The sequence below is a fragment of the Pipistrellus hanaki genome, assembly GCF_964339955.1.
Source record: "Pipistrellus hanaki genome assembly, chromosome: 7".
Lineage (NCBI taxonomy): Eukaryota > Metazoa > Chordata > Mammalia > Chiroptera > Vespertilionidae > Pipistrellus > Pipistrellus hanaki.
In genome coordinates, this window is record NC_140509.1 from 8,000,659 (window position 1) to 8,021,048 (window position 20,390).

The window sequence follows — 20,390 nt, forward strand, 5'->3', positions numbered from 1 at the left end:
AGTGGCAATGGGGTGGGAGAAGAATGGGAGGATTTGGGAAGTGAGTAGGAGGTAAACTCAATGAAGCAGATATCGGAGGCTGGAAAATGAGATGGGGACTCCTCAGGTTTCTGTTGGGACCAACAGAATGAATGGTGGTTCCATTCCCTGGGAAAAAGCGTAGGCTTATGAGAAAACAGAAGGTCGGATTTGCATTTTGGGCGCGAAGTGACTGGGGATGCTCTGCAGACTTTGTCACATTGGCGTGAAAATGGACAGAGGGGTTTGGAAGGGGAAGCCATCTGTGTCCATCGGGTCGAGCTGCCAAAGACGGCATTCCTTCTGCCTTCCCGACCTTTGTTCAACATCTGTTAAGGATGCATTTGCTGCTGGACGTCGGGGATCCATCCGTGAACAGGAAGACTGGGTTTCTGCCCTCAAATCAGTGTGCCGGCTACCTCGTTAAACTTTCCTTAATCTGAAAAATGAATATAAGAAGACTAAGTGAGATGAGGTGCTGTGACGACACCTGACCCTTGTAGTTTTTGTCCGTTGTCCGGCCCCAGAGCCGGAAGAGCAGACACTCGGTTACTGTGTACAGGCTCCGGGACGCCGGGCGGGGCGGACAGGGAGGAACCCGAGAGGTCTGCCCCGGGCAGGACCCGGCCCGGCGGGCGCGGGAGCGGCCGCGTGACGTCATCAAGCGGCGCCGCCCGGAGGGCGGGGCATGAGGCGACGGCGGGGCGGCGCGCCGGGCCTGGCAGGGGAAACGAAAGTGAGGGAGGAGCTGGCGGTTCTGGCAGCAGCAGGGCCGGGCCCGGTAGCGGCGGCGGCAGCGGCGGCCTGACCCCCCTCTCCGCTCCCCGGCAGCTCGCCCTCTCCCCTCCGTGTGAGTGCCGGCGCGCGGCCCGGGGGCGGCGGGCGGGCGGGCGCGCGGGCTCAGCATCCTCCCCTCCACCGCCGCCTCGGCCCCGCTCCCGCGCGCGGTCTGACCCTCGCCGCCTTCTCGCCCCTTCTCGTCCTTCCTCCCACCCAACCTCCCCAACCCCCACCTTGCTCCTCCTGCTCCGGGGCCGGAGCCGCCGCTGACTTCGCCTCTGCGCACACACTCACACGTTCATGTTATCTTCCAGTGGAAAGACGGTCCGGGGAGATGGGAGCTCCCTCTTCCCGCTATGAGCCGGGGTGGCAGTGCGAGCCCGAGGCCCCGGGAGAGGAGGCTGGCGAGGGGCTTGTGAGGCCCCTGCTGGGGAAGCAGCAGGTAGAAGCAGGCCTTCTCCTCGGAAGTTCCCGGCCAGCGCGCCCTGGGGCCTGTGTGAGGTCACTGGGTAGCTGTGCGGCCTCCCCGTCTCGGGCCGCCGTTTTTTCCAGTGGAAAAATGAGGGTTGGACGAGATGATTTGAAAGGCTCCGATCTAAGGCGGTTTGGAGAGGAGCGTCAGCATCCTTCCTTTCACACAACTATTTCCTCGCCTTTTCTTGCACCCACCCCAACCCTGTCCACACTGAGCTTCCCCTGCTCCGTCTCCAGAGCCACCAAGAGCCAGTGGGGCCTTTTTTTTTTTTTTTTTTTTGGCGGGGCGAGGGGGGCGATATAAGATAGGTTTAAAGTGAAATGTGGCTCAGCTTGGTCCTGTTTGTTCAATGTCTTCTGTTCTTCCTGCGACCCCAGGAGAGCCAATGCCTGGTGAGAGGCTGCCTCCCTGGAAAGATGGGATATGCATTAGGTTGACAAGCTCATCTTTGAGCTGGAAATAAGTGAAGCATGTGGTCCAGGTTTTTGTGAGGTTGACGGGATCACTGGTATCTTAGATTTTATTGTAAGTCTGTTCTTTGGCCCCTGCACCTCCTCTTCCCGGAGGATTGCAGCCCTGTTTGCTTCTGTTTTGAGTCCTTTTTCTGAGTCCTGTTAAGGCCAATCACCTGTGTATAAACCACACTATTCACTACTATTGGTTGCTTTTTAACTCCATCATTTCTTAAGATGTCAGTGTCTTCTTGATCTCTTCCATCACACTTTTTTTTTTTTTAAGTCCTCACCCGAGGATATTTTTCCATTGATTTTTAGAGAGGGGAAGACAGAGATATATCGATGGGAGAGAAATTGGTTGCCTCCTGCTGGCCCCTCTGAAGGGCCAGGGGCGGGGGGGGGGGGGGGGAGCCTGCAGTGGTGGTGGTATGTGTCCCTGACCTCACTCTAACGTGGGACCCTTCTGTCCTCAGGTGGAGGCTCTGTCCACTGAGCCAGACCGACTAAGGCTTTTCCCCCCCTCATGCTTACCTCATGCATTACCCATGGGCATGGATGATGGTGGCATGGTGCCTACCTGTTTTCTTTCCTTTTTGTTTGTGGAGGTGGGTTTCTGTCCTTAAAATTACTTTTGTATGTGAGTCTTATGCTATGGCTACATCCAGTTCCAATAATTTCTCACCCGTATTTCCTCAGCCCTAAGTCAACCAAGGCTTCCATTCCTTACACTGGTGAAAAACTTTCCCAATTTTTTCATGTTTTTAAACATCCTGAAGTAAACAAACAAACAAACAAACAAAAACATCAGTGTTTGTATCATATGGACTGTTAATTATCTGGGTAAAATAATGACAGTGATAAAACAATCATTCTGGGATGGTGTGTTCACCTTGGAAATGTTTGGTTAATAGTCATTGGTTAATAGTTTCAGAATCCATTTCCAGTGTACATTGTTGTTACACATGGCCAGTGTTGCATCAAAGTATAGAATATTAGTTTCCCAAGGCTTTTCCCCTGCGGTGTGTGGAGTTGTCCATGACTTTTTGGTATCTGACACCAGTGGCCCAGAGGCCTCTGAGTCTGTGAGTACCACATTTTACAGTGAAACTAACGGCTATTTTTGAAAGCCCAAGCTTGGCTAGCATCCATACTGGACCTCTTTGAGGAAGAGGCTATTCAAGTGCTGGCACTGGAAGTTGTTTGGAGTTGCCAAATCCCATCCCATTTATAATTTATACTTGAGAATCCCTGCTCTGCTCCTAGAGACTCTGACATGAGCAGCTGATTGTCTTGTCTGGATTTATGGTTGCAGTCACAATGAAGAGGAGAAATGATCCAGAATGCACTGCCCCTCTCAAGAAACAGAAGAAAAGAGTTGCAGAGCTTGCCCTGAGCCTCAGCTCTACATCTGATGATGAACCTCCCTCCTCTATCAATCATGCAGCAAAAGGTATGCTTGCCTGTGTGGTCTGAGGCCACTGGCCATCTGGTTATATGAATCCTCGGAGCCTAAATTGGGCAGACTACAGTCCACTGCTCCTTGCGGAAAGCTAGGCAAATTCTGCAGAGATATGCTGCCTGTAGACTCTCCCTTTCTGCCATTCTCCTAATAGGTGTGGGGGACTTGTTTTAAATAAAAAATTGGAATTTTTACGAAGTGCTGTAGCTTGGTTGCTGGTCCCTCAGCAGGTGGCACTCTTGATGCCATAAACCAGGTGTAAGTACAGGCATACCTTGAACATACGGCGAGTTTGGTTTCAGATCACCAAAATAGTCATAATCAGTGTCTTGCCTTCAATATGTAAAAAAACCTGCAACATCTGTGAAGCACAGTAAAGCAAAGGGCAGTAGAATCAGGTGTGCCTTGCTCATCTTGTGCTCTTTAACAGTTAATGATCCTGAGGCTCTTTGCTGCAGTGATGTGGTCTAATTCCCCTTAGGGTTTTGCATTGTTTTCTCAATTCCCTCAGCAGTTCTGAACAAAAATACCCAAATGAATTGGAACATGCCAGTATCACTGTTTACATTAAGCTCAAAGGACTTAGCTCATCTAGATTTTGCTTTGCCTGTTTCTTAGGATTATGGACATTCACAGTTTACACAGATGCTTTCTGTGAGACATTGTAAAGTGTCTAGGAGCTTGCCTCAAATACCAAGCAATTAGAAGTAGCTATATTGTATTTACCCTGAATTACTAGTTGTATTAATTTCCAATGACTGCTGTAACAAATACAAACTGGGTGGCTTATATCATGGGCAGAAGTCTGAAATCAGCGTGTCAGCCCAGGCCATATTCCCTCCCACGGCTCTTGGGGAGAAGGCTTTCTGCCTCTTCTGTCTTTTGGTGGTTGCTGGCTGTCCTTGCTGATCCTTGGCTTATAGTAGCATAACCAGTCTTTGCCTCTGTCTCTGTGTTCAAATTCCCCTCTTCTTATAAGGACATCAGGGCCCACCCTAATATATTATAACCTCATTTAACTTAATTACATCTGCAAATATCCCTATTACCAAATGTCCCGTTCCCAGGCTAGGTGACATTACCTTTTGGGAGACACTATTTAACCAGCTGTCTTGCATTTTGGATTATCTGTTGGGTCACTGGTAAATTGAAATGAAATTTGGTAACAGATTGGTAATTATAAGGGTGTGAAGCATCCTTTGAAGGAGGTAGAAAATTCATTTTATTCATAAGTGGTAGGCTAAAAAAAAAGTAGGCTAGTTGAAGGGTAGTTACTCATCAGTTGTCTGAGAAGCTGGTCCAGAGAGGAGAAGCTTAACAGGTGGCACAGTTAATGAAGCGTTTGGTGTGGCTGTGGTCCTGGCTGGACAAGAGACTCATAAACTTGTGTGTGCCTTTAAAGTTGTCATGTTGAGTTCCAGGGTAGGTGAGAAAGGCTGCATGTAGCAGATTACTAAGTAGGAAGGTAAAAAACATACTGGTGCATTTGCTCTCGGGACTATTAAGGAAAGGGAATTTTGGTTCTCATCTGCAATTTAAGCAGCTTGGCGAAGGCAGAGGGTCTCCTTGGGTAGGCTCTAGGAGGCGAGAGAGGCCTGCAAGGGAAAAGGGAGAAATGTCTGGAGGAATAAATGACCCTTAGGTGGTGGCGGTATGTAGTTCCAAGGGGCTCTTGGTGAACATTTGGCCTCAAGTAACATCCTTTGAAGTAAGGAGAGCACAGTGTCCAGGTAGAGGAAGGTGAGTGTATATGGTTAAGGATCGTTAAAGGGAACCAGTCTGATTTAAATTTCAAGCTTTTAAAAATGTGACTGTGGCCGAAACCGGTTTGGCTGAGTGGATAGAGCGTCGCCCTGCGGACTGAAAGGTCCTAGGTTCGATTCTGGTCAAGGGCATGTACATTGGTTGTGGGCTCGTCCCCAGTAGGGGGTGTGCAGGAGGCAGCTGGTCGATGTTTCTCTCTCATCGACGTTTCTAGCTCTCTATCCCTCTTCCTTCCTCTCTGTGAAAAATCAATAAAAATATATTTAAAAAAAAAATGTGACTGTGAATTGAGATTAGCTCTCTCCCCCTCACAGACTCCCTTGAATTGTACCAAATAGCTTTAACCTTTTCTGGGAGTAGCACCGTATGACTGAGGATTGACTATTGCTGCCGTGTGTGCAGAATGGAAGTCTGGAGATGACGGGACTGTGTATGCTTCTGGCAGTAGGCCATTTATGGTCCTTTCATTTGTAGAAAACGAGGCAGGAGGTAGAGGCAAGCAAACATGCCGGATTTCCCTGGGTCAACTTATTTTAGAAAGGGGCAGCTCCACGTTGACACAAAAACTCTGAGGACTAGGGTCTAATGTCTTCAGCAAGATTACTCCTTTGTCTCTCCCCACCCCAAGCCTGTGCTTGGCTGGAGTAAGTGCTCAGTAAATATTTACTGAATAAAATGGATAGAAGGCAGCAGTAATATCTTTTCCAAGAAGCTTAAAATGCTTCACCTCTTTCATTTTGCCTGCTCTTCTTACAGAAGACCATTTCATTACTTACCGTATAATCCGGCGTATAAGACGACCCCCAATCTGAGCAGGCTTTTTACTAGAACACAGTGTAGCTTCGGGTACAGAACATGTATAATTTGCATGCATAAAAAGCCTGCTTGGATTGGCTGAGTTAGAGAGGCGGTCTATTAAAAAAAGAACTGGTGTTGCCTCGGAAGTGGGGGGTAGTCTTACACAGCGAATATAGGCCTAACCCTATGTTTTAACTGTAAAATTAGGGGGTCGTCTTATACGCCGGAGAATACAGTATGAGCATTTATGTCATTTCTGTTCTGTATTGGCTCCTCTAAGGCACCCATCCCTGGACAGTGTGCCCTGGGAGTTACTATCTCACCAGAACCTACGTATCCATTAAGTCATAGCATTCAAGCAGGTGTGTTTCCTTTGTTCCAACCACTTCAGCCTGCACATACTGTTCAAATGGATGATTGAAACATGCTCTCTAGGGAGTATAATTAGAAAAACAAAAAAGACAGTAGTTACTATTTCTGTCTGTCTGGGCCTTGTTTGGGCTGCAGTTTCTTCCTTTTTTAAAATATATTTTTATTGATTTCAGAGAGGGAGAGAGATAGAAACATCAATGGTGAGATAGAATGGCTGCCTCCTGCAGGCCCCACACTGGGGATCCCGCCTGCAGCCTGGGCATAAGTCCTCACTGGGAGTCAAATTGTGACTTCCTGGTTCATAGGTCAGTGCTCAACCACTGAGCCACGCCAGTCGGGTTGTGTGGCTTCTGCTAGATCTGTGTGATGACTCATTAATACATCCTTTTAGCGTAATCAGTTTATGTTACATTATTGACAAGGTAACTGTATTGCCAGGTCAGAGACTGACATCATCTGACCAGAGCAGAGAAGAAAGGAATGTTGTCATGGCCACTGCGCAACATGTGATTATTATGAATATTTCAAGAGGAGTTTAAAGGCACTTGCAAGCCTAAATAAACTCTTGGAAATTTGCTATTAAGTAACAACCTTTTGAAGTAAGGAGAGACTGGTGGAGGTCATTTTGTTCATTGTGGTTTTTTGTGTTTACTCATCTAAGGATATTTTTCCATTGATTTTTTTGTTTTTGTTTTTTTAGAGAGAATGGAAGAGAGGGAAAGACAGAGAGAAATATAGATGTGAGAGAAATACATCTATTGGTTGCCTCCTGCATGGCCCTGACCAGGGCCTGGGCTGGGGAAGAGCCTGCATCCGAGGTACGTGCCCTTGACCAGAACCAAACCTGGGATCCTTCATCCACAGGCCGATGCTCTATCCACTGAGCCAAACTGGCCAGGGCCTTTCTTGTTTCTAACAGGAAAACTTGTCCTTAGGTGTGTGTGTCTGGCCCTCCCATAGCATGTGCCTTGGAAGCTGCCAGGGTCCTTGCCCAGCACCACACTAGCAGTGCCTCCCTTCTACCAGACTTAAGTCTTCCCTAAATAGGCTATTTTCCCTGAAACACCATTGCTTTCCTGTCAGTCCAGATTCATGACCTTAATCAAAAACTTCCTTTATCGGTACCTGTTTAAATTGCTCTAACGAGTTACCATTTGTCTGGCACGAAGAAGAAATTGAGTCTTTAAACAGGAATGAGTGTATTCCACAGCAGTTGTTAGGCAGGATGGGATGGTTATTAAAATCCATAATTTATTCTTCCCTATCTTTGTGCTGCTCACCTTGGCCACTAGTGTTTGGCTCTGCCCCTCCTATGTGTTGTCACTGTCATTTCTAGTCTTGGCATGTTTGCTCTACTGTTTTGTTGCCTTAGCAGAAATTTGGCCAGTAGCTGGGAAGCCTCTTCCTTCTTTAAAATGACTTCAGAGTAATGCCCTCTATCAGGGGAGAAGAAATCCTAAATGAAAACTCTGTAAGTGATGCTTTGGGCGCTCTGGTAGGTTTTAGAAGAGGAGCTCCTGGGAGGTAGATGGGAATGCCACCAGCTTTGGCACATTCTTAATGAAACTAATGATTCTAATAGACTGACCTTATTAGTCCCGTTAATTTATACCTTCATTACAGGAGTGTCTGTTCGGTGTTTGCTAAATTTTTAGCAGTCTTGGGAGGCTAAACCTCCTCTTTAGTTCCTGCTGCAGCCATGGCAGGTGTCTCCTTTTCATCCGAAAAGAGTGGCCCGAAGGCCAGGGGTAAAGTGAGTAGTGGCTGTGGTAGTCTGTGGACATTAGGACTCATCTGGGGACCTCTGTCTCAAATCCTGTCAGGCTAAGAATTGGCTTCACATAGCACAGGAAATAAAAGAGAAATAAGGATTATCTGTTCATCCATCATACTTCTTGACCTCACAAAGAAATGTTTACGGTATCTAGTAGGATGGTATTTTAGCTCCCATCAGCCCCGCTCTCAGAATCTGGACAGGGCAGCTTTACGCTAGGTGACACCTAGGGAAGAGGAATGGAGAGGAAAGATCTTTGTACCAGAATCATCACTGATTTGTCAAATGAACCCTCCACCCAAATTTGGTTCTTTCTGCCATTTTGGTCCAAAATGTTTTGAAGATAAAGAAAACAGGTCTTCCTCTGAGATCTGAGGTGGCAGGAACCCTGCGTGCTCAGGAATGATGTTTATCCTGTGGATGGGTGCCCATTAATGGGACAAGCCATCCTGGCATCCTGGCAGCTCCCTAGAGCTGGGCCAAGTGCACACGCTCCTTTGAGGCTGCCAGGTTTTCCTAACCTTCCCATAGATAGACCTGTGCATCCCAGACAGCCAGAGAATGGCATGGTAACTGATCTAACATTATAGCTTCTGTTGAGTCAGGACCCTAGATCCCTAGACTGCCAGAGGGAAAATATAGGGCCCCAGCAGGGAGCTGCCCGCATTCCTGGCACCACCTTTTTCTGCACTAAGCAGCACAGGTTGAAGGCATGGAAGCAGCTGCATGAAGAGAATCTGCACCTTTGGACGGGTGGTTCTTTAGCATGTGGGCACTCTTACAGAGCACCTCTCTTCTCATCGGAAAGAATAGATGAAAGGCCCAAGCTCTGTCTTCATTCATTCAGGAGGTCTTTCCCCTCAGATCTGATGTCCTCTGAGGATTTCTCTGGAAAGGAACCAAACTCTTTCCAAGGCTTGGAATGGTACTTTATTTCTCAATAGTTTTATTTTTTTTTAACCCTAATTTTCCTTATTTAAATTCTTTTTTTATTGATTTCAGAGAGGAAGGGAGAGGGATAGAGAGATAGAAACATCAATGATGAGAGAGAATCATGGATTGGCTGCTCCTATAGGCCCCGTACTGGGGGTCGAGTCAGCAACTCAGGCATGTTCTCTGACCAGGAATTGAACTGTGACCTCCTGGTTCATGGGTTGATGCTCAACTCCTGAGCCATACCAGCCAGACATAACCCTAATTTTCAAGTGAATTTATTTTTTTTTCTTTAATATATTTTTATTGATTTTTTTACAGAGAGGAAGAGAGAGGGATAGAGAGTTAGAAACATTGATGAGAGAGAAACATCGATCAGCTGCCTCCTGCACACCCCCCATTGGGGATGTGCCCGCAACCCAGGTACATGCCCTTAACCGGAATCGAACCTGGGACCCTTAAGTCCGCAGGCTGATGCTCTATCCACTGAGCCAAACTGGTTTCGGCTGAATGTATTCTTATTTCTCCCATAGAAAGGCGGAAAAGTGCAAAACAAAATAAATATCACTTCACTTCTCAGTTTCCATGGTTACTCATTGTTAATATTCTGGGTCTTTTTTTGAGTGGCACTTTGGCATTCTGTGATGTGGTGCTGCATTGGTCCATGTAAACAAGTTGGATCCTGCTCTGGCTGGTTGGCTCAAGTGGTTGGAGCTTCATCCCAGTAAGGGCACATACCCAGGTTGTGGGTTCAATCCCCAGTCCGGGCACATACAAGAGGTAACAATCAATGTTTTCTTCTCTCCCCTCCCCTTCCCTCCATTCCCCTCCCTTCTCCCCTCCCCTCTCCTCCCCTCCCACCTTCTCCCCTCCCCTCCCCTCCTTTCCTCTTCCTTCTCCCCTCCCCTCCATTCTCCCCTTCCTTTTTTTTTCTCCTTCCCTCCCCCTTTCTTCCCCCTCCCTCTTTAAAATCAATAAAACACACAAACACACGCAAAAACAACACCAAGTTGGCTCCCTGTTAAGGGAGGTGGGTAGCCACCTTAAGGGGAAGGGGCAGATTTGGTAGCTCTCATACACAGACATTCTCAACCAACACTCCTCCTTGCTAACTGCTTAGGAGCCAGGATTTTGGTTTTAATTTTATTCTGATTTTTTAAAACATGTTCACCTGCCTTTTTCTTTCTTTTGCAAAATGTTAAATCATTTAAAAAAATGTATGTTTATCTTAGCTATTACATTTAAAAAAATATATATATTTTATTGATTTTTTACAGAGAGGAGGAGAGAGCGATAGAGAGCTAGAAACGTCAATGAGAGAGAAACATCGACCAGCTGCCTCTTGCACACCCCCTACCGGGGATCTGCCCAAAACCAATGTGCATGCCCTTGACCGGAATCAAACCTGGGACCTTTCAGTCCGCAGACCGACGCTCTACCACTGAGCCAAACGGGTTTCGGCTTAGCTATTACATTTTAAAGTTCTCTTAGGGTAGGATTGTTTCTTTGAATAGTACCTGGTTGTATGCAGCATGGACCTTTTGTAGAATAAGTCCTGAACCAAATTTGTTATCTAATTTGTTAAATAATATCAATATTTTAGACTCTGACAGATTCCATATGTCAGCCTCCTGGGGTGGTGGTGATGGGGAGGCTGCTAAATAATCTAGTATGGTGGTTGGCAAACTGCGGCTCGAGAGCCACATGCTGCTCTTTGGCCCCTTGAGTGTGGCTCTTCCACAAAATACCACAGCCTGGGCGAGTCTGTTTTGAAGAAGTGGCGTTAGAAGAAGTTTAAGTTTAAAAAATTTGGCTCTCAAAAGAAATTTCATTCGTTGTACTGTTGATATTTGGCTCTGTTGACTGATGAGTTTGCCGACCACTGCCTTACCCCAATAGGGGGTGGGGCAAACTGGCCAATCTCCTGCAGCCCCTCCCCCTGACCAGCCCCACCTCAGGTCAGTCCCCCCACCCCGTTATGGATGGGGCCAGCTAGCCAACTGCCTGTGGCCCCTCCCCCTGGCCAGCCCCTCTCTCAATAGTCCCCACACCACATTGGCTTGTGGCCCCACCCCCTGGCCAGCTCCCCACTCCAATCCGGCAGGGCCGGCCAGCCAACTACCATGGCCCTTTCCCCTGGCTGGCCCTGCCCATGATTGGGCCCCCAACACCAATTAGGGGCAGAGCCGATTGGCCCACCGCCCACAGCCCATAGCCCTTCCCCCTGGCCAGCCTGACCCCCAGTAAGCCCCCACCATTATGATTGGCCCAAAGCCCCTACCCCCAGCCAGCTCTGTTCCTGGTTGGCCCCCCACTCCGATCAGGGGCAAGTCCGGCAGCTACTGCCTGCAGCCCCTCTTGGCTGTCCCACCCTTGATTCCCCCCACCCCCCAACACCAGCCAATAGCCTTCGGCCCTTCCCACCCACCAGCCCAGCCCTGATTGGGCCCTGATCAGGGCAGGCTATCCAGCAAACCTTCTGCTGTCTCCTCTTCCCTGCAGGCCCAGCCCTGATTTACCCTGATCAGGTCTGGGCCAAACACATCCCACCTCTAGTATCCTATATAATAAAAGCCTAATATGCTAAGTGCCCAGTCATCCAGTCATCTGTTCAACCAATCAAAGTGTAATATGCTAATTATATGCTAAGGCCACTCAACTACTGGCTATGATGTGCACTGACCACCAGGGGACAGATGCTCCGAATGGTAAGATGGCTTGCTGCTGGGGTCCAGCAGATAGGGACTGAGCGAGATGGGCCAGACACAACCTGGAGCCCTCCTGCATCCCTACCTGGCCCCGATTGTGCACCGGTCCTGCATCCTCTCGCAATCCAGGACCCCTCGGGGAATGTCAGAAGTCGGTTTCGGCCCTATCCTGCAGGCCAGGCCAAAGGAACCCACAGTGCACAAATACACACACACACACACACACACACACACACACACACACTTAGGTGACTATTATTCAGTCTTAAAAAAACAAAAGGAGGAAATCCTGTGATTTGCAATAACATGAATAAATCTAAGGGCGTTATGCTAAGAGAAATAAACCAGAGAAAAGCAAATACTTTATGTGGAATCTAGGGGGAAAAAAACCCACCAAAAAAGAAACAGTTGAATTCATAGAAAGAGTAGAGAAATAATTGCCAGGTGCTGGGGGTGGGAGATACAGGGAGAGGTTAATTAGTAAAAGGGTACAAACTGTCAGCTATAAAATGAATAAGGTCTGAGGATCGAATTATAACATGGTAACAACTCTATATTGTATAATTGTAATGTGCTGTGAGTAGAATTTTGATGTTCTCGCACACGAGTTGATGGATGTGTTACTCATGAGGGGGAATCCCTTCACAATGTACACGTATACCAAATCATCCTGTTATATACTTTAAATATCTCACAGTTTTATTTGTTAATTATACTTCATTGAAACTGGAAGAAATGGTCCCTCCAGGGACCAATCCAGAGTCATAATAAAATTGTGTAACATCTCTTCAGTCTTCTTTAATCTGGTTGTTCCTAAATCTTTGCCATTCATAACCTTGACACTTTAAAAGAGGCATTTTGTAGAATGCTCCTCAGTTGGCATTTGTCTTTGTTTCCTCATAATTAAATTGAAGTTCTGTACCTTTGTCAAGGTTACATAGAAATGATACTGTGTCCCTCTTAATGGGGTGGGGGCGTAAGTCAGTTTGTCCTATCAGTAGTGTTGGTAAGTTTGAGTATCTGTTTATGGGCATGTCTGTCAACTTTCTCAGCTGTGAAGTAACTTTTTTTTTTTTTTTTTAAATTTTCACCCAAGGATATGTTTTTTCTTTATTGATTTTTAGAGAGAGAGGAAGGGAGGGAGAGAGAGAAAGCGAGAAAACATTGATAGGTTGACCCCTGTAGATGCCCTGACTAGGAATTGAATCCATAGCCCAGGTATGCACCCTGACGGGAAAACAAATCAACTGATGCTCCAAACAACTGAGTCACCTGGCTAGGCTGTAAAGTTCCTATTTTTCCCTTTGCAATTAACAAGTAGTTTGAAACTATGTAAATGTTTTGCGCCTCATCAAGCTTTTACCAACTAGTTTTAGCATCCAATGATGACTCTTGCCTGAACCAGTTTTTATTATGATATCTGCTGAATTGTGGATTTCTAATGTCATCATTCCTTCTGCATCAGTAGTTGGCATTCAGTTGTAAGTAAGAAGGAAAACTCCCTAATGTATGTATGTATGTATGTATACATGTATATGGTTATAGCAGCATTAGGTCATTATACCTTAATAATGTTATTTATTTTAATGCTCAAAGTGACCTTTGAAACTCACTTTTTAATAGTTTTTAATTGTTTCTATGAACCTGCAGAAAAACAAATAATTTGTATGCTAAATAAAATACTTAAGAAATATCCTATATAAAAAAAGGCTAATATGCAAATTGTCCCCATGGGTGGGAGTTCAACTGGGAGTTAGATGTGCATTGACCATCAGGGTGCATTGTGGCAGGCAGCCAGCCAGGGGAAGAGAGGCCGGTAGACGCTAGGGACCCTACCCATGCATGGATTTCATGCACTGGGCCTCTAGTGCATACTATAAAATAAAAAAATCTTATATTTTATCTGGCTTTATCACATTTAATGACTTAGTCCTCGGATAGACATATGGATTATAGCAGCAGTGGCTCAAGAATTGTAACCTTCCAAGTATCTGGCTATTGTTGCACATGACTCTGAATGGCTTTCTATACTTTCCTAGAAATAATGGTTCCTGTTTTTATATCATTGACAGTTTTTCATAAAATTTTTACCACATATACTAGTGTGTGTGTGTGTGTGTGTGTGTGTGTGTGTGTAATATCACACAGTAATGCAATCCTATATAATAGAGAGCTAATATGCTAATTAGACCAAACAGCAGAATGATACTCTGGATGACCTGGACAAAGCTGGGCTGTGAGGGCTGGCCGAGGTTGTGAGGGCCGGCCGAGGTTGTGAGGGCCGGCCAAGGCAACTAGGGCTGTGAGGGCCGAGCCCCTTGCACGAATTTCATGCATTAGGCCTCTAGTGTTACAATAATTGCTTTATAATAATAACCTTACATTTTTAAGATAGTTAAGAAATGAGCAAAAAATATGTTTATACATTCTTTCATATTGACTCACATATTCACCATTTGTAGTGCTCCTCTTTCTCCCAAGGATTTGAGTCATTTTCTGGTGTTATTTCCTTTCAGTCTAAAGGACTCCCTGAGAACAACAAATCTGTCTTTATCTAGAAATGTATTTTACTTTCATTATTGTATGGCAGTTTTGCTGGTTTAGAATTTTTCATTCAGTACATTGATTCTACTCTTCTGGTCTCCATTGTCTCAAATGAGAAGTCAGCGAACTGTAGTAATGCATTTTTCTCTTGCTGCTTTCAGATTTCGTCTGTCTTTCAGCAATTAGACAATGATGTGTCTAGGTGCAGATCTTTTTGTATTAATCTTACTTGAGGATTGTTGCATTCTTGGTTATATAGATTCATCAGTTTTTGAGCATTACTTCGTTTTTAAAAGTGTGTCCTTTTCTCTTTCTATACTCTCCTTTGGATACAGCCATTAGATATATGTTAGTACGCTGATGCTGTCCCTCAGTTCTCTGAGCACCGTGTATTTTTCTTTAATCTTCAGACTGGGTAATTTCTACTTATTTATATTCAAGTTCACTGATTCTTTTTTGTATCATTTAGAATATCCTGTCAAGTCCCTCTAATGAGTTTTTAATTTAGTTGTACTTTTTGTGGTAAAACATAAATACATAACTTATAATTTACCATTTTAATAATTTCTAAATGTATAGTTCAGTGGTATTAAGTGTATTCACATTTTCATGCAACCATCAGAACTTTTCTTCTTCCCAAACTGAAACTCTACTACCCCTCCTTTATGATAAAAGGCTAATATACAAATTGACCCAATGGCGGAATGATTGGTCGCCATGATGCGCACTGACCACCAGGAGGCAGACGCTCAATGCAGGAGCTGCCTGATGGTGGTCAATGTGCTCCCACAGGGGGAGCACGGCTCAGCCATGGCTGGCAAGCACAGTGGCAGTGGTGGGAGCCTCTCCCACCTCCGTGGCAGTGCTAAGGATGTCCAACTGTTGGCTTAGGCCCGCTCTCTGTGATGAGCTGTCAGTCAGATATCCTCCCAGGGCTCCCAGACTGTGAGAGGGTGCAGGTCAGGCTGAGCAACCCCTCCCTCCCAAGTGCACGATTTTTGTGCACCAGACCTCTAGTATATCTGTAAAAGAGAAGAGCCAGTCCCAGTGACTATCTAGATTCTAGACTGTTGATTCTCCTTCTTTTGACCAGGAGTCACATAACCTACAACTCTGGCAGCTGCTAAGGTGTGTCTTACTTGGAGATCTTTTGCAACAAGGTTATGCTGTAGGACTCGTCCTCTTACCTATAAGTTTGAAGGACTGCAAAAACAAAGGAAACTATATTTGTGTTACTCTGACAATTATATCTTCAATAAATATCTATATTAATAAAAGGGTAATATGCTAATTAGACCAGGAGACCTCCTGGCAGACCTTCCGGTTGTCCTTCCGAACAAAGCCATGGTGGCAGGGCTGAGGTCGAGGCAGTTAGGGGTGATCAGGCCAGGAGGGGAGGACAGTTGGGGATGATCAGGCTGGTGTGGGGGCAGGTGGGGGTGAGCAGGCTGGCAGATCAGGCTGGTGTGGGGGCAGGTGGGGGTGAGCAGGCTGGCAGATCAGGCTGGTGTGGGGGCAGGTGGGGGTGAGCAGGCTGGCAGGGAGGGTAGTTGGGGATAAGCAGGATGGCAGGCGGGCAGTTGGGGGTGAGTAGGCTGGCAGGGTGGCAGTTGGGGGCATGCAGGCCAGCAGGGGGACAGTTGGGGATAATTGGCCGGCAGGAGGGCATTTGGGGGCGAACAGGCCAGCGGGGGGTCAGTTGAGTGCGAGCAGGCCAGCAGTGGGGGTAGTTGAAGGCAAGCAGGCTGGCGGGGGGTGGGGGTGGGGGTGAGCAGTCTGGTGAGGGGGCAGTTGGGGTCGAGCAGGTCGGCAGAAGGGGCAGTTGGAGGCGATCAGGCCAGTAGGCAGATTGGTTAGGGGCAATCAGGCAGGCAGGCAGGTGAGTGATTAGGAGCCAGCAGTTCCAGATTGCGAGAGGGATGTCCGACTGCTGGTTTAGGTCTGATTGGTACTTGCCCAAAATTACACAGTAAGATGTAGAGAATACTTTGGACCCTAGGTCATTTTATGACCTTCATGTGTGTAATGCATATTTTAAACACTAGTTAGATCAATGAAATTAGACTTCTAGATGTTATTTTGTGCCATAAACTCACCTAAACATTTTCCTTCTTTCTTTTCTAGTATCTACCACAAGCCTCAGTGGGTCCGACAGTGAGACTGAGGGGAAGCAACGCAGCTCTGATGATGCATTCAAAGCAGACTCTCTTGTGGAGGGAACTTCTTCCCGCTATTCCATGTACAACAGCGTCTCCCAGAAGCTTATGGTATGTTGGCACTTGGGTGGGGTTTCTAAAGCTGCACCAGAAGAGAGAGAGAGAAGGGAATTTGTATTGATTGGTATGAAAAGAAGAAATGCTAGGGAGTGAGTTTCCTTTGCTTTTTGCTATTGAAAGTTAGTAGAGTGTGGCTCTCTGTTCAGTAGAGGTATTGTTCACATCGGAGCAGCGGTCGCCAACCTTTCGGACCCCGCAGACCACTGGTTGGCAGCCGCCGCGGTGGAGTTCATCCGTGGGCAGTGTTGCTCAGGCCTGCTCTGGTCATCGTCTGCCAGGGGGATAGACACACATCTTAGGATTGAGGTCTTTTATTAGACAAGGATCTTCAGGGTTTCAGATTTAGGTTTCTGATTTTTGGGGCATATAATTGAGTCCACTGACTCTAGGGCTCAGTATGACATTTAAAAACAGTGATTCTGTCCAGGAGTTGATAGTACTTCCAAGACCTCAGTTTTGCATGAAGCAATTTTTCAGTTGATCTCTTGATTTGGGCCCTCATTGTCCTTGCCTATTCATGATCTTTTTGGGTTCCATATATAGGGGTACTGGTTAATAATGTGGATTTTGTAACCAAAGAAAACACAATAATTGTTTCAAGAGAAACATCAAAAGTGCTTTATTCAAAGTAATGTCCATCACTAGCTACACATTTCCCCCATCTTTCAGGAAATTTGTGGATACCATCCCAATAGAACTTTCCTTGTTTTGAGGCAAACCATTCAGAGACCCAATTTTCCACTTCCTTCTACATTTTGAAGTGCTGCTCAGAAAGAGTGTGTGCCATTGATGGGAACAAGTGGTAATCTGAAGGAGCAAGGTCTGGTGATACAGCGGGTGGGTTAATACTTCCCAGGCAGGATCTTTTAATGTGTCTTTAACTGGGTTTGAAGTGTGTGATGGTGCATTATCATGAAGCAAAATTACTTTACCGTGTCTTCTGGCACTTTCTGGTTGTTTCATGATGATAACATGGTTCAAATTGATTATTTGTTGTCGGTAGTGATCAATATTAACGGTTTCACCTGGTTTTAGAAGCTCCATACCTTCCTGATTCCACCAAACGCAGAGCATTGTCTTCTTTCTGAAGCGATTTGGTCTTGCAGTCGATGTTGATGGTTGACCTGGATCAACCCATGATGGATTTCGTGCATTTGGGATTCTCAAAATAAATTCACTTTCCATCACCAGTCACAATTCGATGCAAAAAAGACTTTCTTTCGTGCCATTGAGGCAACATTTTACTGATGACTTTTCAGTTTTCCATTTGTCTTTCATTCACTTGATGTGGCACTCATTTTCCTCCCTTTAAAATCTTTCCCATTGCTTGTAAACCATTGGAAATGGTTTGCTGAGCAACGTTTAATCTTTCTGCAAGTTGTTTTTGAGTTTCACAGGCATCTTCATCCAATAATGCTTGTAATTGTTGGCCTTCAAACTTTTTCGATTGACCTGGATGTTCTTTGTCCACGTCCAAATCATCACTTTTAAAGCGTTTAAACCAGCGTTCACAAGTATCTTGAGATGGAGCATGTTCACCATAAGTTTCCCAAAGTATACAGTAACTTTTTCTTCAAAATAATGAATTAAAACTTTCCATAAATGCTCTTTTTTTTTTTTTTTTTTGGTACAAAATTCTACATTTTTAAGTGTAAAAATATCTATGATGTTAACACCTTCAGCAAATTTGACATATGAAGTTTTGAAATTGTCAATACAAAAAAATAGTATACATATCAAATTGCATATATATCAACATATGTGTAACTCCATCTATTGAAAAATATCCAAATTATTAACTGATACACCTAGTAAATTTTTGGAATATTTGTCCTAGATCTGTGAAATATGCCATGGGTATTTTAATAGGAATTGTGTTGGATCTATAGATTGCTTTGGCTATTACAGCATTTTAATGATGTTAATTCTTCCTGTCCATGAACACAGATATATGCTTCCACTATTTTGTATCTTCCTCTATTTCTTTTCCCAGTGTCCTACAGGTGTTTTTTTTTTTTTTTTAATGTGCCTCAGTCATGAAACAGCTCTGGCTACCAACACAGGCATTAAGGTGGGATGAACTAAGGACTGCATGTTTGCTTTGCCTGATTGATACAAGAGCAACACCACCAGTCACGTGTCTCCTTGCCCATTGCCAGAGAGTTGTCCTATAGTTTTTTATGAATAAAGGTCTTTTTTCTCCTTGGTCAGGTTTATTCCTAGGTATATTCTTTTGTTGTTATTGTAATGATAAATAGGATTGTTGTTTTTAGTTTCTCTTTCTGAGAATTTATTATTGATATGTAAGAATGCTATTAATTTCTGGATGTTAATTTTATATCCTGCTACATTGCCAGATTCATTGATTAAATCTAGTAGTTTTTTGGTGATAGTCATTTTGTCTTTTAGTTGTAGTTTTGGTGTGGTTGTGAGAGGCAGCATGTATAGGTGTATACCGTATGACACCATCTTGGTTTCCTTTTTTTTAATCCTCACCTGAGGATATACTTTCCATAGATTTTTAGGGAGGGACAAAGAGTAAGGAGAGAGACAGACACACAGAGAGAGAAACATCAATCTAGAAGAGAAACACATTGATTGGTTGCCTCCTGCACCTACCCTAACTGGGCTGGGGATGGAACCTGCAACACGGTACGTGCTCCTACCCTGCAATCGAACCTGCGACCCTTCAGTGCCTAGGCAGGCTGACGCTCTAACCACTGAGTCACACCAGCCAGGGCTGCTGGAGTTTTTTTTTATTTTTATTACTGCTTTAATTTTTAGTAGTTATTATTGGTCTATTCAGGTTTTCTGGTTATTCCTGATTGAGTTTTGGAAGATTGTATGTTTGTAGAAATTTGTCGATTTCATCCAGGTTGTCCAATTTGTTGACATATAGTTGTTCATAGTATGTTCTTACAGTCCTTTGTATTATGTGATGTCAGTTTTTACTTTGCCTCTTTTCTGATTTTATTTATTTGGGTTCTCTTTGTTTCTTGATGAGTCTGGCTAAAGGTTAATCAATCTTGTTTATATTTTCAAAGAATCAGCTTTTTGTTTCATTGGTTTGTATTGTTTTTGTTTATTAGTTTGTTTCTTTGTCATTTATTCCCACTCTAATCTTTATTATTTTCTTCCTTCTTTTAGGTCTGGGCTTTAATATATATATATATATATATATATAATGGTTTTATAGAGAGAGGAAGGGAGAATGAGAGAGAGAGAAACATTGATGGAGAGAATCATCTGTTGGCTGGCTCCTGCATTCCTCCTACTGGGTATCAAGGCCACAATGCAGGCATGTGCCCTAACCAGGAATCAAACTGACAATCTCTTGGTGCGTGGGATGATGCTCAACCAACTGAGCCATGCTTGCCAGGCACTCTAGGTTTTTCTTATTGTTCTTTTTCTAGTTATTTTAGTTATAGGGTTAGATTATTTGTTTCTTGTTTCTTTTTAGGTAGGCCTGTAATACTATGAACTTTTCCTTTTTGGACTGCTTTTGTTATGTCCCATAGATTTTGGGTGTTTATTTTCATTTATTTCCAGAAAGTTTATTATTTCTTCATTGATCTCATTGGTAACCCATTCATTATTTAATAACATGCCATTTAGCCTCCATGTATCTGAATGCTTTTGAGTGTTTTTATTGTAGATAATTTCTAGTTTCCTGCTACTGTGATCTAGAAGATGCTTGATATGGTTTCAGTTTTCTTGAACTTGTAAGACTTAGTGCCCTGACATGTGGTCTGTCTTTAAGAATGTTCAATGCATATTGAAAAGATTGTATATTCTTCTGCTTTGGGGTGAAATATTCTGTAAATATCAAATCCATCTGGTCTAATGTGTTGTTTAAGGTTGCTGTTTTCTTGTGATTTTTTTGTCTGGAAGATCTATCCAGTGATAAAAGTGGGGTGTTAAAAGCCCCTACTATGGCTGTATTGCTGTTAATCTCTCCCTTAAAGTCTTCCAATAGTTTATTTTATATATGTATATATTTAGGTACTCCTATATTTGGTACATATTTGTTTATC

At 44.6% G+C, this 20,390-nt stretch overlaps 1 protein-coding gene across 2 annotated transcripts in view; it reads left to right on the plus strand.

Moving 5' to 3' along the window:
* Nucleotides 1-711: 711 nt before the first annotated feature.
* CMTR1 (cap methyltransferase 1) overlaps nucleotides 712-20,390 on the plus strand; it is a gene marked incomplete at its 5' end in the record, with an annotated part of 56,650 nt that continues 36,971 nt past the window's right edge. Inside the window, 3 exons of one of the 2 annotated variants that reach the window (XM_084889527.1) lie at nucleotides 712-868; nucleotides 3,041-3,178; nucleotides 16,205-16,347. In XM_084889527.1, coding sequence (XP_084745653.1) covers nucleotides 3,046-3,178; nucleotides 16,205-16,347 — 276 coding nt within the window. Of the gene's footprint in view, nucleotides 869-3,030; nucleotides 3,179-16,204; nucleotides 16,348-20,390 lie in introns of those variants that run through there. The other variant, XM_084889526.1, reaches the window with a different exon arrangement.